Source organism: Gouania willdenowi, chromosome 7 (genome assembly GCF_900634775.1).
Source record: "Gouania willdenowi chromosome 7, fGouWil2.1, whole genome shotgun sequence".
Lineage (NCBI taxonomy): Eukaryota > Metazoa > Chordata > Actinopteri > Blenniiformes > Gobiesocidae > Gouania > Gouania willdenowi.
In genome coordinates this window covers 18,956,449-18,976,647 of record NC_041050.1, presented here as the reverse complement: position 1 = coordinate 18,976,647, position 20,199 = coordinate 18,956,449, and the positions used below count along the sequence as shown (strand labels likewise).

General features: G+C 40.1%; 1 protein-coding gene across 1 annotated transcript in view; it reads right to left on the bottom strand.

Annotated features, from left to right (window-relative positions):
* Window positions 1-20,199, bottom strand: part of lhfpl4a (LHFPL tetraspan subfamily member 4a) — a 46,284-nt gene continuing 26,085 nt past the window's right edge. The window contains exons 2-4 of the mRNA XM_028453932.1: window positions 11,148-11,384; window positions 3,923-3,939; window positions 1-3,503 (exon numbers count right to left, since the gene is read on the bottom strand). Coding sequence (XP_028309733.1) covers window positions 3,450-3,503; window positions 3,923-3,939; window positions 11,148-11,384 — 308 coding nt within the window. The 3' untranslated portion in view covers window positions 1-3,449. The remainder of the gene's footprint in view (window positions 3,504-3,922; window positions 3,940-11,147; window positions 11,385-20,199) is intronic.

Genomic DNA, 20,199 nt, shown 5'->3' with positions numbered 1-20,199 from the left:
TTTTTTCTCCCTTTAGAAACTTAGTTTCAAATCTGTTCTGGTTCAGTGCAGTGCTCCCAAATGAGAGATTCTCACTGCAGAAGTAAATTAAATCTGTATGTACAGTACAAATATAGGCATCCTGTGTGAGAGACATACTGCCTACTTTATTCAACACTCAATAAAATAACATTTACTTTTTAAATGATCAGAAACATACTAAACACTAAACATAATCATTTCTATGTTGCTCTTTGAATGCTTCTCCAGTTACTTGGAAGTTCAACTAAAAATATTTTGTTTTTCTACATGAGGCCCAGCCTGTTCTATAAGACATATATTTACCAGCAGTTTGTGCAGCAGTATTTGCATGGTCAGCATCCTTAGATTTAGCGTAAGGGCTGCGTTTGTATTGTCTTAAAGGCCCAGCTTAGAAAAGCAGAGTAGTGCTGTTGTAGGCAAAGGATTTGTAAAGCGACACTTCATTCAGATGCTTCCAGACTAACCCAAAAGTCCTGTTGGCATGTTTGCCTCCTTTGCCTTTGATCCTTTTTGTAATGAGCCTTCGATACACTACTGTGTGCACAGCTTCCTGAGAGTTAGCTAGCTACCATTCTAACACACACGCTGCATGTCTAGCTAGCTGCTCATTTGTCTACAGTGTAGGGATGCACTACGAACCCAATTAGGATGAACCACTGCAACAACAGATATCAAGGCTCTCATGTTGAACCACCGATTTATTAAAAGTCCTGAAGTAGATGAAAGGCTCGCTTGTTTTCAACCTAAGTCCACAATGATTGTTTTTGCCAGCGCTACCGAACAGAACACAATGTAGTAGTTTGTCTTTAAGATGTTTTTATAAAGTGGCCATTGCCTTATTTAAAAGTAAATATCAGTTAGTTCACAGGATTTTGTTCTTTTACCTTTTAGTATGTACACCAAGCCAGTTTTTCATAACAAGCTACATTTCTTGGTATCTTGATAAACGTGCTCCAAGTTTCATAAGCTACAGCTACAGTGTGGACGCCTCAATTTTGACGGGGTTTGGAGCGTCATCGTGCCCTGAACTACAGCAGTTTAGTCTTTAGTTGGGTAATACCTGTAGGTTAGGTTTCCGCTGCCATTTGATGAGAAATAGTCTCGAGCTGAATATTACCACAATCGAGTTCAGAAGTTCACTGTTAGGAAAGCTCATAGTAAGGTGTGGTAAAGCAGGAAGCTGTTTTTGTTTTTATCGTAAAACTGCTGATACCATGTTGAAGAATGTGCTTGTCTAACAGTAGAATTTGTTTATGTATGACTATCTATCAATGATTCAAGAGTGTCACTTATACTTACATTGAGTCAGGAACAGCATTGTATTGCTGTTATGTTATCATGCTACCTTATCAGTTCAAGTGCTAAGTTAAGTCCTAACATTAACGTTCTGCAGAGCCTCGGAGAACTTAATCTGACATGTTATTTCGAGCTGGTACAGCAGTTCCTAGCCTACTATACCATATGAAGAGTTATACTTGATGCAGAGACGTGTCCTGAGACAATTTACTCACTTCGCCTCATTAACATGAAACAATGCCTGACTTCAGAAACGGTTGTGCCTACATTTGAAACTAGCAGGCTTGTAATCAAAGGGTCACTGGTTTGAATTCAACCTGGGCTGCTACTGTGGGATGTTGAACAAGTCCCTTGACCCTAACTGGTCATGATGTTCTCTGGATAAAAGTAATCTGTGGTTTTAAGAACTAATGGAATCTAAAGAGCTCTTTGGGTGTCCTGAAAAGGAAATTTAAAAATTGAAGCAGTTGTAATTATGATTGGCTTGAACACTCAACTAGTTCTTTTAACTGGTGGAACTTTGCTCCATCATAAATATACCGTAATTTAAATCTAAGGCCTACTATGTGTTGGTGGTAGGGCAGCCAATCGCCTTGTAATCAAGCCAAAATTTTTCAGCACTACAGTTCTAGACAGCAGTACATTTCTGGGGACACTTGCTCTATCGGCACCACCATCATAACCACTTAACACTATGACTATGACTCCAACACCTGCGATATCTGTCTGTCACCAGATGTGAAGTCTCTTACCCGAAAACCACAGTAACTACCACAGTGTTACTTGGGACAATGTGATTACATATCTACAACGTACAAGAAGGATATGTGGACAAATGCCACTCAATACAATGTGATATAACTCAACACGTTCTAAATTTAGAGTTGTTACTTGTTTAATGATGTATAAAGTAATATTATTTTTGCTTTTATTTACTATGCTGGGAAGGCTTTTGTTTTCTTCTTTTCACAGTAGCATTGCAGAGTGTGTCCTACTTATTTTAACCATTTCAAGCTGCTAACTCCTAATGTGACATAAGTGACTCCTACAGCCACGTTCACACACTCTTAATATCCCAGTAGAGTAAATTAGATGTTGTATGCTGTGGCCATGTACCGAAGTGAACTCTCTGGAGATGGGGATTGTGGGATAGTGAAGGTGTGGGCTTAAACAAAACCAAGATTTTGATTTGACTTGGCAGCTGCAGATGAAGTCAGCGGTACGTCTTCTAATGTATCAAAGCTGAACCGCAAAGGGCTCTTTTGAGGCCATGCTGATGCAAGGAGAGATTTACCTCCAAAAATTACGATCCTGCACTATCACTTTGATTTATGGTGCTTCCTTTCTCTGTGAAATACACTGCTTAAATATCCATCTGTGCCCTCCCACCAGAAATGAAGTGAGGAGTCTCAAAAACGTAAAGAATCTGCAATCTGATGCTCTGCTGGCACAAGGAACTGGAACCAAGAGAAGAAATACTAAAATCCATTGCAGACAAATGAGGTTTCCTTGTCAGTGGTAATGTTATTTACATTGTTTTGTATGTACAGAAGAGGATCTCCCAGAGATATTCTGTAAAGCTGCAAAGGGGCACTCCTTTATAATGTCTCACATGTGAAAGTCCTTTGTTAAAGAGCCGAACAAGTCCCTGTTGAAGTGTTTCAAATGTTTCATGGTGTGCTTGTAGCAGCATTGCGAGTCTGGACTTGTAACTGTACAAAGAGTACTGATAAGGATGTTGAACACGCAGCACGCAAAATCAAAGTTGCAAGAGTGTAACGAAATAGTAAAAATACAGCCATCATGGTTCTTTATCTTAAGGATTGGGTTTTTTTTCTCACTCAAGACTTTAAATACAGTCAATCTTTTATCATAAAGGTAATCTTTAAGAAAGTTGTTTGTTTAAATGCACTGTACAGCCTTTTATATATATTTTTGTTCAAAATATAGTATATCCCAGTGTGTTTTGTTTTTGTGTTTTTTTCTTTCTATCTTACAGAATCTTGTACACATTGTGTCTGCATTAAGATTAGGTGATATCCTGATCATTGAAGAGAGAATAGGAAGAGTAGTTGAAGGGGAGAAAGAGAAAGAGAATAGAAAGAAGAATGTGTCCAGTGGCCAAGCTGCCCTCAGTGGAGGCGCTGCACTCCGTACCGCGGCTCTCGTCTATCTCGAACCTCAATCTGAAAAAACAAAATAAACAAACCATGAGAATACCTAGCACTGGTGAAAATTTGAAAGGTAAATATAAAATCTAACTTTGTAAATGATCAGATATACAGAATGGTTACAGCTTCTGGATATTTGAATATATGTTTGAAATGTGAAGTGCAGAGTGAGGTCAGTTTAATGGCTGTAGTAGGAGGTACAATCTTCATATTGTTGTGGATGGTGTATTTGCAACACATGGAGGCAGAGGATTGAAAGGACATAAATGATGCATCTCTTACATTTATGTCCACACTCCGCCTAGGAGAAATTAAACTAATGAATACAATTTTCCCAGTTTAGAGCAACCTCACTTTCTGTTACCCACAATCACATACACATTTCTCATTTAACAAATTATGTGCAAATGTGTAAAAAGCAGAAGTCAGCTTACCCTAGACACAGCAAAATCTGCAAGGACAGAAAAGAACAAAGGTGTTGGCATTTACACAGTCAGAGCTGAAAATGTGCAAATCCTTACAAAACACAAAAGTTCTTATGCAAGCACGACTCAAGTATTTAGGTGCTTGCTTGTCTGTTGAGGAGTAAAGTTACATAATCTGAGAACATCGTCAATTAGTGCAATGTTTTTTAGTGATTAATCAACAGAAAATCCAGCTATTTGCTACAAATGGAACTAAGAAATATAATAAAATACTATATATAATATCATATTTAGTGACATTGTAATAAACCTAATATAATTGAATAATGTTCAATTATTGTACAAAAGTAAAAAAAAAAAAGTTGTATGAAGGAATATGCAAGGGTTTCACACCCTTAATGTGTGCTATTGCATTGTGTTAGTTTGAAATTGTTAGCACGCATGCGCACGTGTTACCATCAGTGCTTAATTTGTAAATTATCAGGTCCCGGAGCAAATGCCGGGTGTTGTTCAGGCACTATAAGACACAAATGTCACGGAATACATTTTTTAAAGCTCCTTTTGCTAACTAAATGAGCCAATAATATCACGTGAACACAAACAACCAACCAGCGTTAAAGAAGCACGGACAATCGCCCGTTACAGAGCATCCGTCTCTCACTCTCTGGGTGACAGCTGTCAAAATCTGCCGTGTTTCAGCAACAAGGACATCATAAAATCACCGCTAATTTAGTCACAAAGGTCACTAAACTTTCATAACACAAAAACTCACAAATACTTTTTAAAATATTTAACAGCCGAGGCCTGCCTTGTCATTCATAGGCCAAGAGTCCTTCTCATGTCTACTGGATAGGTGCAGGACAGGTGCTGCTAATTGCTAAGCTAACTGCTTAGCAACTCCTTTTTTTAGCCGATTTCTACCGTCTTCAGCGCTGATGGAGAAACTATATTTGCTCTCGTAGTGTAGGGGCGTGGCTTGACTTTCCTCTCTCTTCCTCACATTCGTGCAGTGTGTCTACATTCAATTATGTGTTTACAATGGAATTTCCAGTGATTTCAACTCAAAAAAGACACAACTGAACAAATATAATATTCCATAACACCTAAAAGTGAAAAAGGGGTTGGAATTTATTCATATATATATATATTTTTTAATGAGGTGCTGGGAGGTGCTGCATCCTGCTGCGGAAAGATCGGCCCAAATTAAGCTCTGGTTACACATGTACTGTATCATTGCAAAGATAATGATAGGTACGGTTGTGTTATTGAAAGATGTGTGCCTGCATTCAGCATCTGCAGTACTCTTATATTCTCCCCCCAGTTTGGTTAAAGTCCACTGAAAGACTCAAATTAGGAAAAATGGAACCAAAATGTTTATTAGCAAAATAAATATTGCTGTGTTAGAAGTGTAGAATCTGTTGGTGAGGTTAAAGAGATAAAAGTGGATAGACACACCCACGCACTGGAATATCTCCAGTTACTATGGAAACCATCCTGGAGATAGATCGTCGGAGAACAGAGACAACTTGTCATTATACTCTGTCTTCATCTCTGGAGCTGCCATGCTCTCTCACTCATTTTTGATCTCCCATCTCAATATAATCCTCATTTTGCCTTGCTTTGTTCTTCATAGTTTGTCTCAGTTCATACTTTAGATTTATAGAAGCACATCAAACACAGGAATCCTCATAGAAGAAGACTTTATTTGACTTTGCTGTATATCTTTTTCTCTGCCCTTTGCCGTTCCCCCTCTTTGCATCGCCTTCATTTGATAGTGCTGAAACAATGCGATTTAACTGTTCTGATGCAATATTATGCAAACTGCCAGAAATCCTCAGGAGGCCTTTCTCCTGCTCCCGAAAAGACATTCAGCTGGAGAAGGTCAGGACAAAGTGAATATTTCAACTAGCTTGGTTGATAATTTCTTTGAATGACCTCACACTGAGGAGTGGATTCACTCGTGTGCAAACGTCCAAACCCCAGGGACTCAGGACTGCATGGCTGCTGCACTTCGCAATGCACCCTCATTCCATTTAGCGTGTTTCCCTCTGATGAATATGTATAGTAGGCGGAGCTCAGAAGCAAAAAAAAGGGAGGAGGACATGCAAATAAATTAATGCAGTGGGCACAATGCAATTCATCAAATATGGAACTGTTTTCCGGTGATTGTTTCAGCACAGGAAAATAGTACGACTGACAAGCATGTGCAAACACACACGCAGAGATCTGCTGCAGTAAATGTTTACACAACACAGAGGAGATCATTCCCTCTTGGTTAGTGATGAAGTTTCCAATAATATATGCTAGGCTATAAATATGGCATAGTTATTTAGTCTTTTTTTCAGATTCTCACTTGAAAATATTATAGTATAGTAATTATATCATCATTTGACTGGTATTGTAGGTTGCCTAAGGTCCTGGGTTTAAGCCCTGGAGTGGACACTTGGGTCCTTTCTGTGTGGAGTCTAAATGTTCTGTCCTCGCTTGCTCGGTTTCCTCTGGGTACTCGGGCTTCCTCCCACAATCAAATTACATGACTGTTATGCTGATGAGTCTCTAAATTGCTCATAGGAGTGAATGGAAGTGTGAGTGGCTGTCTGATTATGTGTGTGTTGGCCTGCAGTGGACTGGCACCCTGTCCAGCAGACCCCTGCAATCCTGAAAAGGAGCAAGTGGGTCAGAAAACGGATGGATGGATGTAGTGAATGACTGTTGTGAAGTGTTTGTACACATAGATCGTACACAAGATCACTGTTTGACTGTATACCTCAAAGAGTCCAAATGTTTTTCCTCTTTGGTAGAAGATGCACTACCAGGGGTGTCCAAACAGGTTTCTGGAGGGCCACGACTCCACATGTTTTAGACATCTCCCTGCTCCAACACTCCTGAACTCCTAAAGCAGCTCTGCAGTAAGTCTGCTCACAAGACAGATCAAAAACCTGATTGACTAGTGGCCTCCAGGACCACATTTGGACACCCCTGAACAGTTCAGACTCCGATCAGGCCTCATCCAATAAAATTCAATTGAGTGTTGTTGAAGGAATGAAGCAGCATTTATGCTTTTGTTTTTGTTGTTGTTGTTGAAGATCCCAAATAAACACATTCAAACAACAGGGGAAATGTCTCAACGGGATCTCATACAAGAGCAAAGGTGACAAATACATAAACACAAAAAGCTATGGGTCCTCCTTGTAACTCAGCAGCAGGCTGCAGACTACAACGTACACATGCTTAGGACATCCACTGCAGGGCTACAACTGGAGGATGTGGCATTTGATGATGCTGGCACAACTTACTCAGCAACGTCACCAAAGGTGACCTTAGACTACTCATCCCCACAAGGTGGGGATGAGTAGTCTAAGGTCACCCACAAGGTGGGGATGAGTAGGAGTCACTTTTCTAAAAAAAAAAAAAAAACCACAGAAAGGCCACTCCGTGACGTAGGCCGCACCCTATTGGTTGATGAGGGTGCCCTTCAAACAACGCGGCCAATCAGAACAGGCAGGTAGGCGGGCTGCTATACTCCTCCATCCATCCATCTTCTCCCGCTTAGCCGTTTCTGGTTCCAACGGATGAGTTTTCATCTCTACATGAAATCATAACCTCACTGCCCTGCATCTGCATATCAGTCCATTTACTACGGTGACCCAGAAGGGCCACACAACACAATACACCAACAATGGTCACAACACAACAGCAAATGTCACAACAAAAAAGAGGGGGGACTATTTTCAAAATAAAATACTCCGTGTTCAAGGCGGATCGTGATTCCATCCTTTGACGGAGGTTACCCCTGACCCTGAAAAGCAACCTTCCGGGGCCTCCAGCGAGCCTATTTTAGATTCTATTCGAAAACCAGACCTATCCGTTGATACCACGCATGGTCAGATCCAAATTTCGGGTTTTACATATAAATATTGCATTTGTCTGGTGGAATCACATACAGTATATGTTGGTCAGGGCCCGCCCGTGACATCTTGGGCCCATAAGCGGGATACTTTTGGGGGCCCCACACTGCCATTTATGAACAGTTAAGGACCACAAAAGCAGATACCATATTCTATTAAAAACCAAATTAATTAAATGTTTCCTTCCATGAACATGATTTCCATAGTTTACTAACTGCTCCTCTACTGTCTGAATGTTTTTCTTTTAAGTTCCACACAATATTTAAATTAAGTTTTTCATTTGGATGTTTAGACTTTGTCAACATTTCTTTTGAGGCTCCTTTTTTATTAACAATTACATTGACAACTTTATAAATACTATTCATATTAATCTCGTTGCAATGATTGCTTTTATTTTTTTCTATTTATAATAATGTTAACTTTAAATTTACTTGTTTTTTTTAATTTATTTTTTTTTAAAGAAAACTGTCTTTTTGCAGTTATTACCTTTTCCATTGTGTTTCTGCTCAGTAAAATAGTTCAGAGTTAAAAGTGTAGTTGAAGGACTGCCTTTTGCAAATAAATTATTATTGGCTTATTGAAAATAATAATTTATGAATAAATGTAGAATCAAGCTTTAACCTTTGTTATGTTTATTTATCTTCCATTTGTGGCTTTACATACATTTTATTTTACCCTCAAGGTGAGAGCGATTCATCAGAGTTATTGTCATTTAAAATGTTCGACGCTGAGGAGCATTCAGACAGAGGAGCAGTTAGTAAACTACATAAATCATGTTCATGAAGGGAAACATTTAATTCATTTGGTTTTTAATGCTTTTGTGTTCCCTAACTGTCTATAATTGGCAGTGTGGGCCCCCAAAAGGTATCCCGCTTAGGGCCTCAAGATGTCATGGGCCGGCCCTGACCGCCATATACTCTATGTAGTTCAACCATGAATAAATGCAATATTTATATGTGAAAGTACTCGGATTGTGCCATGTGTGCTATCAACGTAAAAGTCTGGTCCTCCCAAGTCCAAATAAGTGCTTGGTTTTTGGGTAGTGTCCGAATTGCGCCTGCGCACAATTTTCGGGCTTGACTTTTGTTGGCGTGTGTTGTGACTTTTGTTGGTGTGTTGTGTCTTTTGTTGGTGTGTTGTGACTTTTGTTGGTGTGTTGTGACTTTTGTTGGTGTGTTGTGACTTTTGTTGGCGTGTGTTGTGGCTTTTGTGGGCGTGTTGTGGCTTTTGTTGGTGTCTCTCAGATCTATGGACACAGGTCAGATAGTGGAGCCCAGAGCTCACAGTAAACATGGTGATGCTGCTTTTAGTTGCTATGCTGCAAAGAAGTGGAACAAACTGCCAGCAGAGCTGAAGTCAGCATCTAATGTGAACATTTTTAAATCAAAGTTAAAGGCACTTTTTTTCTCTACTGCATATGATTGAGAGAGAGATTTTTAGTCATGTTGTTGATGTCATGATGATTTTACTGATGATTTTAATTGATTTTACTGATGATTTTAATTGATTTTAATGATGATTTTAAATGTTCTTATTGATTTTAAACAATTGAATGTTTTATCATGTAAAGCACATTGAGTTGCCTTGAGTATGAAATGCACTATACAAATAAATTTGCTTTGCCTTGTTGTGACTTTTGTTGGTGTGAGTTGTGGCTTTTATTGGTGCGTGTTGTGACTTTTGTTGGTGTGTTGTGACTTTTGTTGGTGCGTGTTGTGACTTTTGTTAGTGTGTTGTGGCTTTTGTTGGTGTGAGTTGTGGCTTTTATTGGTGCGTGTTGTGACTTTTATTGGTGCGTGTTGTGACTTTTGTTGGTGTGTTGTGACTTTTGTTGGTGCGTGTTGTGACTTTTGTTGGTGCGTGTTGTGACTTTTATTGGTGCGTGTTGTGACTTTTATTGGTGCGTGTTGTGGCGTTTGTTGGTGCGTGTTGTGACTTTTGTTGGTGCGTGTTGTGTCTTTTGTTGGTGCGTGTTGTGACTTTTGTTGGTGCGTGTTGTGTCTTTTGTTGGTGCGTGTTGTGGCGTTTGTTGGTGCGTGTTGTGGCTTTTGTTGGTGTGTGTTGTGGCTTTTGTTGGTGCGTGTTGTGGCTTTTGTTGGTGCGTGTTGTGACTTTTGTTGGTGCGTGTTGTGGCTTTTATTGGTGCGTGTTGTGGCTTTTATTGGTGCGTGTTGTGTCTTTTATTGGTGCGTGTTGTGTCTTTTGTTGGTGCGTGTTGTGACTTTTGTTGGTGCGTGTTGTGGCGTTTGTTGGTGCGTGTTGTGACTTTTGTTTATGCGTGTTGTGTCTTTTGTTGGTGTGTGTTGTGTCTTTTGTTGCCGTGTTGTGACTTTTGTTGCCGTGTTGTGTTGTGTGGGCCTTCTGGGCCACCGTAAATTGATAGCTTTTTATACTCACTTTTTACTGGGACCAGACTGATATACCGCTCTGTCTGCACCCTTGCACCATCGCCTATGCAGCGATCACGTTGACACGATTGCTTCTGAACAAATGTAATGTGGTTATTTGGCAACTTTATGCTGTTTATTGTTTCTTTCTATCATTACGTGGCTGATTCTTACTTTATCCGGAGTGTTTCAGCACACTCTCTCTCTCTTTGTGTGTGTGTGTGTGTGTCAGATATGTCAGCTGTCAGCCTCAGTCCTGTGTACGATTGTTCCTGATAAACGTAACGCAACTTCATGCTGTTTATTATTAACAACTATTAAAAACTGGCTGAGATGTCTTACATTTTAAACCTTGGTGTATTTTTTATCCACTCTTCCCATCGTAAATGCATACACTCCCCGCTCCACAAACTTTAATTTATTACCGGTATTTTATTTATATTTAAACAATCAGAAATCTTATTTCATATTTAAATAAACAAAATTATTCAGCAGAAGTATGACTTCTGCTGTCATTTGCTCCCACGCAATTTCCCTCAACAATCAGACACCATCCTGCAGACCATGACGCATTTGTCCTGTTATTAAAGCTTTGAGTACTTTCACCCCACATTATCCGAAGCTCGTTTCTAAAGGTTCAGTTCCCCGTGATGTTCAGTGGTTGTTATAGTTCAGTCATTCCGCTGTAGGGGGGACTGTCAGTAATACTCTGCCTCCCGACACCTGCTTTCAGTGTGGTTGACTTAAAAAATACACACATAAAGCGCACCACCACATTGGCTGCACCCTCAAAGTTAAAGGCAAAAAATAGTGTCATCATCATCATTGCAGTCCATCGATCATATGGTTAAGGTCTTGTCACTGTACTTCACCTCCAGACAGTCCTGTGAAAGTACTTGTCATACATTTCTATTATCCAATATCTTTTTGGTAACAAACCTTTGTTGTCCGTCTGCAGTTCATCAAGGTAGAAGTCTGTCTGCCGGTTGCCCAGGACGAAGGCCAGGAAGGACAGGATGAGGGCGTCGAGGATACCCATGATGGCCAGCATGTAGGCCCAGCGCACAGAGCAGTCACCCAAGGAGTATTTCGCAGTCTGCTCACCACACATGTCCCGGACAACCTCGGCATCCCATCCATCAGGGAAGATCATGCAACCCAGTACTAGACACACTCCTGCAGGGGGAGATCAGAGAAGGGAAGAAGGTGAGAGTTTGTGTGTTTTCATCTGTGAACATGTGAAATGCCGCTATATGAAAAATGTGCCATGGGTGTCCAGAACTCAGTTAGTAAGCTTTTAACAGGATTTAAGAAGTAAAAGCACAATAGCCCATTTTAGTGAGTTTACAGTTTATTAAATTGTTTTATTAATTACTTTTAAAGCTCTTCCTAGCTTTGGTCCTGGTTTCAAACCTTCCAATCTAACCCTTTATGAACCATAACCTTGATGTTCCAATATTTAGTTAGTGCCCTAATCTCCGCTTTTGAATTAAGTGCTTTTTTACGCCCCTGCAGTTAGGCACCTCTCTGCTGCGCATATTCTCCGGTCCAGGTTCCTGACACGCCCACCGCGCGTAAATACCCAAAAGCACGAAGTCAGTGAATGAAGGCGTCTGAGAAATGCTGATGGCCATTCATTTGCCGGACCACCTCCATGACAGTGCGACAGTGTCGCTTTGGATAGATTATTTTCGGGAGTGTCTTCTGCAATATTATGTGTGTGTGTGGCTTTAATTGTAACTAAGTCTACATTTCTTGTGCAATATAATGTTTCACCTTCCCAGGGCGCTGCACTTATTCCAGGTTCAGAAGCACGTAAGATGAAAAGAACTTAAGCAGATGGGAGAATAAGTAAGGCCAGATTCGAATGGGAATGCCCACATTTCAGGGCCGCTCCACCCAGAGTGTGTAACTAGGATAAAGGTGCGCAGTGAGTGACTTAAGTACAGCGTCAGAACAGCGCTCAGCCAAAACCAGCGTTGCTGCACCTTTTTTTTTTTTACTTACGCACATGGGAGAATAGAGCCCTTAGTGCGCTGTATTGTGTCACTGTGTGAAGTGGAAGTGGTCTTGTGGTCACCCACGTAGCCTGGTTTTGGGAGGTCATTGGTTTTATTTCCTGGACTGGAGGAAATAAATGGTTTGGCAATTTGAAACCACTACATCACCTCATTCTATGCTCTTGAGCCAAACCAGGGACGGGAGCTTCACATCTGTTGGGATGTGGTTTTACGCCACCACTCAACATATTGCTTTTCACAAATTCAGAATCTTAAAGAAATGTTTTGCATAGCGCTACTAAAAACATGACAACACTGTCCTTAAAAATCTGTTTTATTCTTGAAATATGCAAATAAACTTGTCTCGTCCTTGACTGTTTATTGTTCATGTATCTTCACTTGACTTTGTTCTTTTTTTCAGCAGCAGCTACTTTTACCTGGTCTTATTTGTTAAAGAGACTTATCATCTAAAGGGGAAAACAAAATAACACAATTTATATTTCATATAATTATCTTGTTTATTTGTCTGTTGTTTGTTCATTGTTAGTATAAAATGTGAATACTGGGAAGCATTTACGACATTAGGACAAAGCGCTTGATGCTGTAATGTAGTTTTTAATTACCGGTAAATATAAGCGGATTATAAAGGTATTGCTTTAGGAATTCTGGGAAACATTCACTGTCTACTCTAATGGGTTAAATGGGTTTTATACATTTCTGAATATTTCTTAAAATTATTTTTCAGTATATGCATGAATAAGAAAATGTGACACATAAAGCTAATACTTGGGTCAAAAGGCCGAGATTATATGAGAGATTGATGTAACTTCAAACTGTGTTCTGAGTATAAGTTTGTGACATTTGTAATTGCTGAAGCAGGTCCGTAGTGACAGCGGTTTGTCTCCCTATTTCTCTGTCAAGTATAAACAATAAGAACATCAGGGAACAGAGCAGTTTTTCATTTAATGGAGTACGAGAGAAACAATGCACCTGCAAAGAGTGGTTTACAGATTGGTGATCTGATTAAAGTAGGGATCATTTTAAATAATGAGTCACTGCTGAGATGAAACTTTCATGCAGTCACAGTGATCACATTAATCCGTAATGTTTCTTAATCCAGAACAATTGACATTCCAAAACAGATCATTTTTTTGTCTATTTGAAACATTTGCCACAGTAATCAGCACTACAGATAAACACCAGCCACCACATAACACACCATGAGTTAAACCGTAAACAAGGCACAAGCACAACAAACATTGAGCTGAGAGATTACTTCTTTAATTTCTTGGTCAGGCAGATGTAAAAGTGGATAAAGAAATGCATTTGAAGTACTTCAGAATGTTGACCAGTCATTTCAGATACAACAACAGTGTGTGTTGTATCACACCATTTATTAAACATGCAGAAGCACAGTATATCGATTTATATCATCTCAATCGATGGTATATGCACAAATAAAGCTGTGCTGAAAAAAAAGATGAGATTTTGCTGATTCCAGAAGAGCAAAGTGCAGCTCTGGCTGCAGTGTTGTCTCGCGAGTCTGTCTACGTGACGTTGAGGAGTCGCAGTACCTGACTTTTGCCCAAGATGGCGGTGCAACACAGCAAACGAGGGTCCAAGTACCTCTGCATGGCAAGGCAGCACAACATCAAGCGTTTCTCCTCAAACTGCAGCTGGTAGGCAGATACTACGGCTAATAAACATGCTAACGTTAGCTGTAGTGGTAACATGTCTGTGTATTAAGCAGATCTGGAAAACATCAGCAGCGCAGGACGGAGGCTCAGGTAGCGGGGGAAGACCGCTGTTCTGCGAAAGTCTGTGACCTAAAAAAATCTGTGACCAGAGGTACAACACCGGCTTCGGTGAAGGAAGCCGAAGCTACCGTAAAAACAGCCGAAACAAAGTCTAGACGCTCAGCTCTGAGGAAGCCTCGGGGCTTAACAGTTACCGTAGACTCACGGTAGGCAAAGCAGCAGTGTTCCTGGGTCGAAGATTTTGGCACAACACCGGCACTCGGTTGCCACTTGGCTCGGCTTCGGCTCTTGGTAACGTCATCGACTAGTCGACGTTGACTTTAACTGCTGTTCTTTTTGGTTAGATGTGTTTTTACAATCACAATGGTAACAATAGGCTACTAGATCTAACACCTCTCGGTTCAGGGCCATCTTTCCCTCCTCTGTGGATATCTCCATGGAGTACACTACAAAGGAAAGGAAGTCTAAGGCCCTGTTTACATAACGTGTTGCTTCTGTTTCCATTTTTGTTTTTCTCCAAAAAGCTGCCCATTCACACAGCGACATTTTCAAAATGATTTCTATTTACACGAGACTGCGGAAAGCATAAAAAAATGATGTAGTAAACATGCCAGGCCAATAGATGGCAGTATAATTTTGTAATAAACCAAAATAAGCGCATGCGCAGAGACGCTTCCGCCAAACACAAAGAAGAGTGCTCCTGTGCATCACTCTTTGGAATTTAACTGAATCTCTCCAACAAAGTGTTGATTTACTTTACCGTCACTTGGATCAGTGAAAACGTATTTCATGCCTGCACCAGATTCAGTCTACAATCACAGTACTGCACTCCTACTGAGAGCTATTTGACCAAATTCAGGGTTGGGCGTAATTTCTTAATTTGAAAGATGACGTGTGTGTTGCAGCAGTAAGTAGTATGTAGCGTGTAGCATCACATGAAGCTGCTTGTCATGTTTACAGTTTTATGCAGAACGAGTGGCTATTAAATAAAGCTGAGTTGTTAAAGAAACTTGCCTTTATGTGCACGCCATTTATGGATTTGAATAGTGTAGCAGCAATTGGTTCAGGGCTTAGAGAGAGATCGGCTTATATTCGGGTTCGGGCCATTTTCTGACGGCAACGGCTGAGTCGAGTCTAACTTTGTAAGTCCGATTAAAGCTAGTCTTTGAGTCACTGCAGCCGCAGTGTGCATGCTTGTGACACAGAAAGTGTTGTTTCCCAGTTTACACAGAGAAGGAGGGGGAAGTGTTTTCAAAAACTTCCACTCTGGAGCCCATTTTTAAAAAGCAACAAAGCGCCATTGCGTTAAAAGTAGGTTTAATGTGTTATTTCCAGATATGAAAATATGTGACCTAAAATTATGTTAGGGAAGATGGGGTCAATGCATATATTGCAAACCTCTAATATCAGAAATTGGGAATTTAGCGTGGGTTTCCTCCGGGTACTCCGGCTTCCTCCCACAATCCAAAAACATGACTGTAAGGTTGATTGGAGTCTCTAAATTGCCCGTAGGAGTGAATGAGTGAGTGAGTGGGTGTCTGTCTTTGTTGCCCTGTGATGGACTGGCGCCCTGTCCAGGGTGTACCCCTGCCCATCACCTTATGAGAGCCGGAGATTGGCACCGGCAGACCCCCGCGACCCTGATAAACGGGAGTAAACTGGTATGAAAATGGATGGATGGATGGATGGGAATTTAGCATTGGACAACGTCCGCATATAAGATATTGGCAAAAAACTAAAGTCAACCATCTCTACTCTTAAGTTCCTAAGTGCTTTTAACTCATTGAGTGCCATTCATGTCTATAGACATTGTCGTGTCTCTCCAGGTGATGATGTGGATGGTAAAAAAGAGGTGTAGTGTGGAAAAAAAAGTCTTCATTGAAGCTGACTTGCAAAATAATACAAAGTTGATTAAAACAAGCAAAATCAAAAACCAGGGCAGAGACAGAATCCCTGGGGAACAAAGGAGGTCAAAACAAGGAGAACTGGAGATATCAATTCAGTGAGCGCAAACGGGGTCAGATCATGCTCTGAAGAAATCCAGCTCGGTAATCACATATATGGACTGACGATAAATTTGAAACCCAACAGGTGGACCCCAAGCCTTAGCTTTTAAGGCAAAGAAGGAAGGCAACAAATGTTCAATACGGTGGTAAAACCTCATGCACAGCAGAATAGCACAAGAATAGGCAAATTCCGCGATTGACAGGCAATAAACATCCCAACAGCAGAGCTACAGAAATAACTGGCTGGGATTGCAAACCCCATATGTTTAAGGCCACCTGTTGAAGGCCTATGCTCAGCTTTTAAGTGAAAAGGTATATAGCATAAATTATTATCATATTAAGCAGTCAATACACCTCAACGTTAATTGTGTTTTTTCGGCTGGGGTTGCTAGGAGACAGTGTGACAAAGGTCTCCCATGAATATCGAGCTTGTACTATGATGTAGTGACCAACTGGTGACTTGTAGGTGACAGCAGCACACCTTTGGATGAGAGATCACCCGTGATGGGCAGAGCTCAAAGGAAGAGAATAGGAGTTTTCAAGACAGAAAATGGCTACAAGAGTGGGAACCATTTTTCTCAGCTTTTTGCTCACAAAGTGACGATTTGTGTGAAACTTGCCTCTATTCAACTGCTGATTACGGAAGAACGAAACACGATAGAAACAAAATCATGTTTTCCTGATGAAAGTAGAGTCAAATCTTTCAGAAGCTGGTTTCAAATTTCAGATTGTCGGAGTTCAAAATATTCTGTGGATCTTGAAAAACCAGTGAAAATCATCTAAAACGCCTTGGAATACAGGTTTGGCTGTTCTGAAAATGGCTGGCAGTGAATGAGTTAAATGCCTGCTATGTAGGCAACAATTCTGATCTATGTAAAAGAGAACTACTGCTTTGAAGGCAAAGATTTTGGTCTTTGGAGATTGCAGTTCTCAGAGACTCTTTTATATAGTTGTAAATAAACGGTGACCCACAAATAGGCTATGGCTGAATAAACGTTTAACACGTTTAATTATTTGTGTAAGACAAATATATCGGTTGATGCTAATTACTAAAACTAGCCATTGCTTTAATTTCAAAAGCCCATGACACAAACTTACAAAAAAAAAAAAAAAAAAACAGTCAGAGCTAAACATATTTGATGAGACAAGCTAACCACTGTTAGCATAAGCTGTCAGAACAACAACATGGTAATTGGTTTTAGCATTCAAACTGAAACGTTGTGTATATAGCAAGTGTATATTATTCAACCTTGAGGCAACGGAGAGTATCATAAACCATAAGGCGCGCACACCAAGCTGCGTGCAAAACAAAAGTGAGCATACACAGTTCAAAGGTCTCTGGGGAAATCCATACATAAGGTATCAACACTGCAACAAAAAAGGTAATCTATACTTTACACCTTTGCTCATTCATCAAAATGAGCATCGCTGGGGAGCTGATTGTGCCGTATTCCTTGCTCACCAAGACTGTTTAAATAGCAGTCAGCCTGTGCCTGAGGGGCTGTAAGTAAAGCAGTGAGCTCCACTGAGAGATGGCGAACATACATGGCAGACGTCACATCCAATCTACAATCAAAAACAGGCATTTCTTTTCCACAGATAACATCACTTACTATACACATGAAAAGTCAGACACATTTGGCAGAGTCTGTGATTATTGTGCATCAGTTGAATGCAAGTTCAAAAGATAATGTTTTGGAGCTTGATTAGGGTGCCTTAGTGAATATTCATTGTACTGTTGTGTTCAGTGAGGGAAGTGGGCAATGTTCAGATACTGAAGATAGTATGTGGAGCGAGGCTGAACACTGGCTAAAATGGGAAGCCATGGACAGTGGGATAATGTTGGCAGCCATTTCTGCCTTTTGGCTTCAAACTATTCATTTTTGACAAGCTCATCTCACCCATGGGTGGTGCGGGGAATGCGACACCCACACTTTTATAGAAACAAAAAATCATCCATCCCCCCTCACTTTTTATGGAGGGATTCATTGTTGAAAACGTATTGGTCCATTTGACAAAGCCGCCGTTCCGAGAAGGTAAACAAAGAGTTACAGCAATGAGTAATAATAGGGAACGTGAGCTGGGATTAGACCGCCGTGAGACAGGTTAGTTTTACCCTACTGATGATGTGTTGTTGTCATAGTAATCCTATTGCTATATTGATGCCTGATAATCAAAATATCAATCAGTGACGTGCAGTCAGGGTAGGCAAGGTAGACAGTGCCTACCCAAGGGTGAATTGATATTTTGATTATTTGTTTTAATTATAATATAATTTGAAAATTATTTATTTATTACAGTACCTATGAGTTTAAAAGTGTCAGCAATTTGTGCGTTTCATAGCCCAAATTACTAAACAGCGCTATTTCCTGGAACGGCTGCACACACTCCGCTGTAAGGCAAGAGGAGGCCACACCCCCTCCCAAAAGCACATTGCTGCTCTGCCTCTGTTCCCATAGCGTGTTTTTATGTGTTTGCGCATGCGCAGTCAGATCCCCAAGATGACAACCATTTACGTCCAAAGGCAGCTTTTGGATGTAACCGCCCTATGCTAAATGCTATACGTACGTTCACAGTGCATTAGTGAATTGATGTCACGTGGCCGCTGCTACGTTCTCTAGCTAGTGGGCGGGATAACATTACAGTCAGGATGACAGAGCTAGAGATGATAGAGAAACTTTCTTTTGAGGAAAAACGACAGCTTTTAAAAGATGGAGACCAACACCTGAGTTACCAGACCTTCAGCAAAGGTAAGATCAGAACATTGTTCGTACTTTTCACAGTGAACTGTACAAAAGGAAGGATTGGCTATGTGGATGCGCCTCACTGATGCTGTTCTGAGTTGTTGTTGTTGTTGATGTTGTTCATTTTTCTCCGTGTTTCTGTGTTTCCAACACAAACAACGGATGCGCTGCTGTGTCATGAGATATAACTTGTTGGGAGAGTATGGAGTCTATATTAAATCATTGTTTATGTTTCTTTAATGGTGTTTTACAATGTTGATTTTGTTAGATGGCTAAATGCTTGTTCATGTGGATCTTGTTGGGTTTTTTCTTTCTTATGATGAATTTCATATTTTGATAAACGCATTGAGTTGACTTTGTTGTAAATTATACAAATAAAGTTGAATTGAACTGAATTAACACTTGCCAGCAGAAACATATGAAATTGTCATTGGTGGCCTCGATTTTTCAACGCCCAACCCTAGTGGTCACGGCACGTCACTGATATCAATTCACCCTTGGGTAGGCACTGCCTACCTTGCCTACTCTGACTGCAAGTCACTGAAGTAAAGTGACAAACAATGAGTAACAGGTAACAAAAATGGTCCAAAAGTGGAAGAAATCTGGCAAGAAAAGAGTGAAAATTGAAAATTGGGTAAAATGGGCCAAAAGCGGTCAAGGCTAGTATTTTTTTTTTTTTGCAAAAAAAAGGAAACAGGTGGTATGTAATGGCAAAAGGTAGCTTAAATGAGCAGAATGTGGCAATCAATCGTGAAAAAGGGCAAAATGTGGAATAAAAAGTGGCATAATGTAGTGAAAAAAGGAAACAAGTGTTATTTATTGGGCAAAAGTTAGCTTATTTGGATGAAAAGTGGCAAGAATCAACAAAAATCGGATGAAAGCTTAAATGAAATAATTAAAAAGTTTTTGGCAAAAGATTTAAAAAAAACAGTGTCAGTTGGTGATGGTCACAATTATGCAATGAAATAAATAAATTTATTTAATTGCAATAACAAAATATGCATTGCTGTTAAAAGATTGCACTTCTTGTAGTGTTAACCTTCAACAGAATGTGCAGACAAGATAAAAAAAAAAAAAAAAAAAAAAAACTCAGTTTTTTGGAAAAAAGGGCAAAAATAGGACCAAGGAAGTTACAAAATGGCCAAAGAAAAAGGTAAAATGGGGTTAAAAAGTTACAATACGAACACCAGCACTTTTAAAATTGCTGCTCCACCCCTGTTTCTAGTTACATTGTGCCTGTCAACTCAGTTAGCCTATTGAACGCCTTCTAAACTATGTTTCAGTTGAACCAATTTGTCAAATCTACAGACATTTATTGTATATATTTTTAGGATGCTCCTCACACGATATTAAGCACTGAAGGAATATGCTTCCAATAAATAGGCGTGTTTATACCTTATCTTAGCTTGTCTCTTGCTAGTCTATCTCAGAGATAGTACATTAACACAGGCAACTTTGGTTACAGCAGCTTGGTGCCACCAATT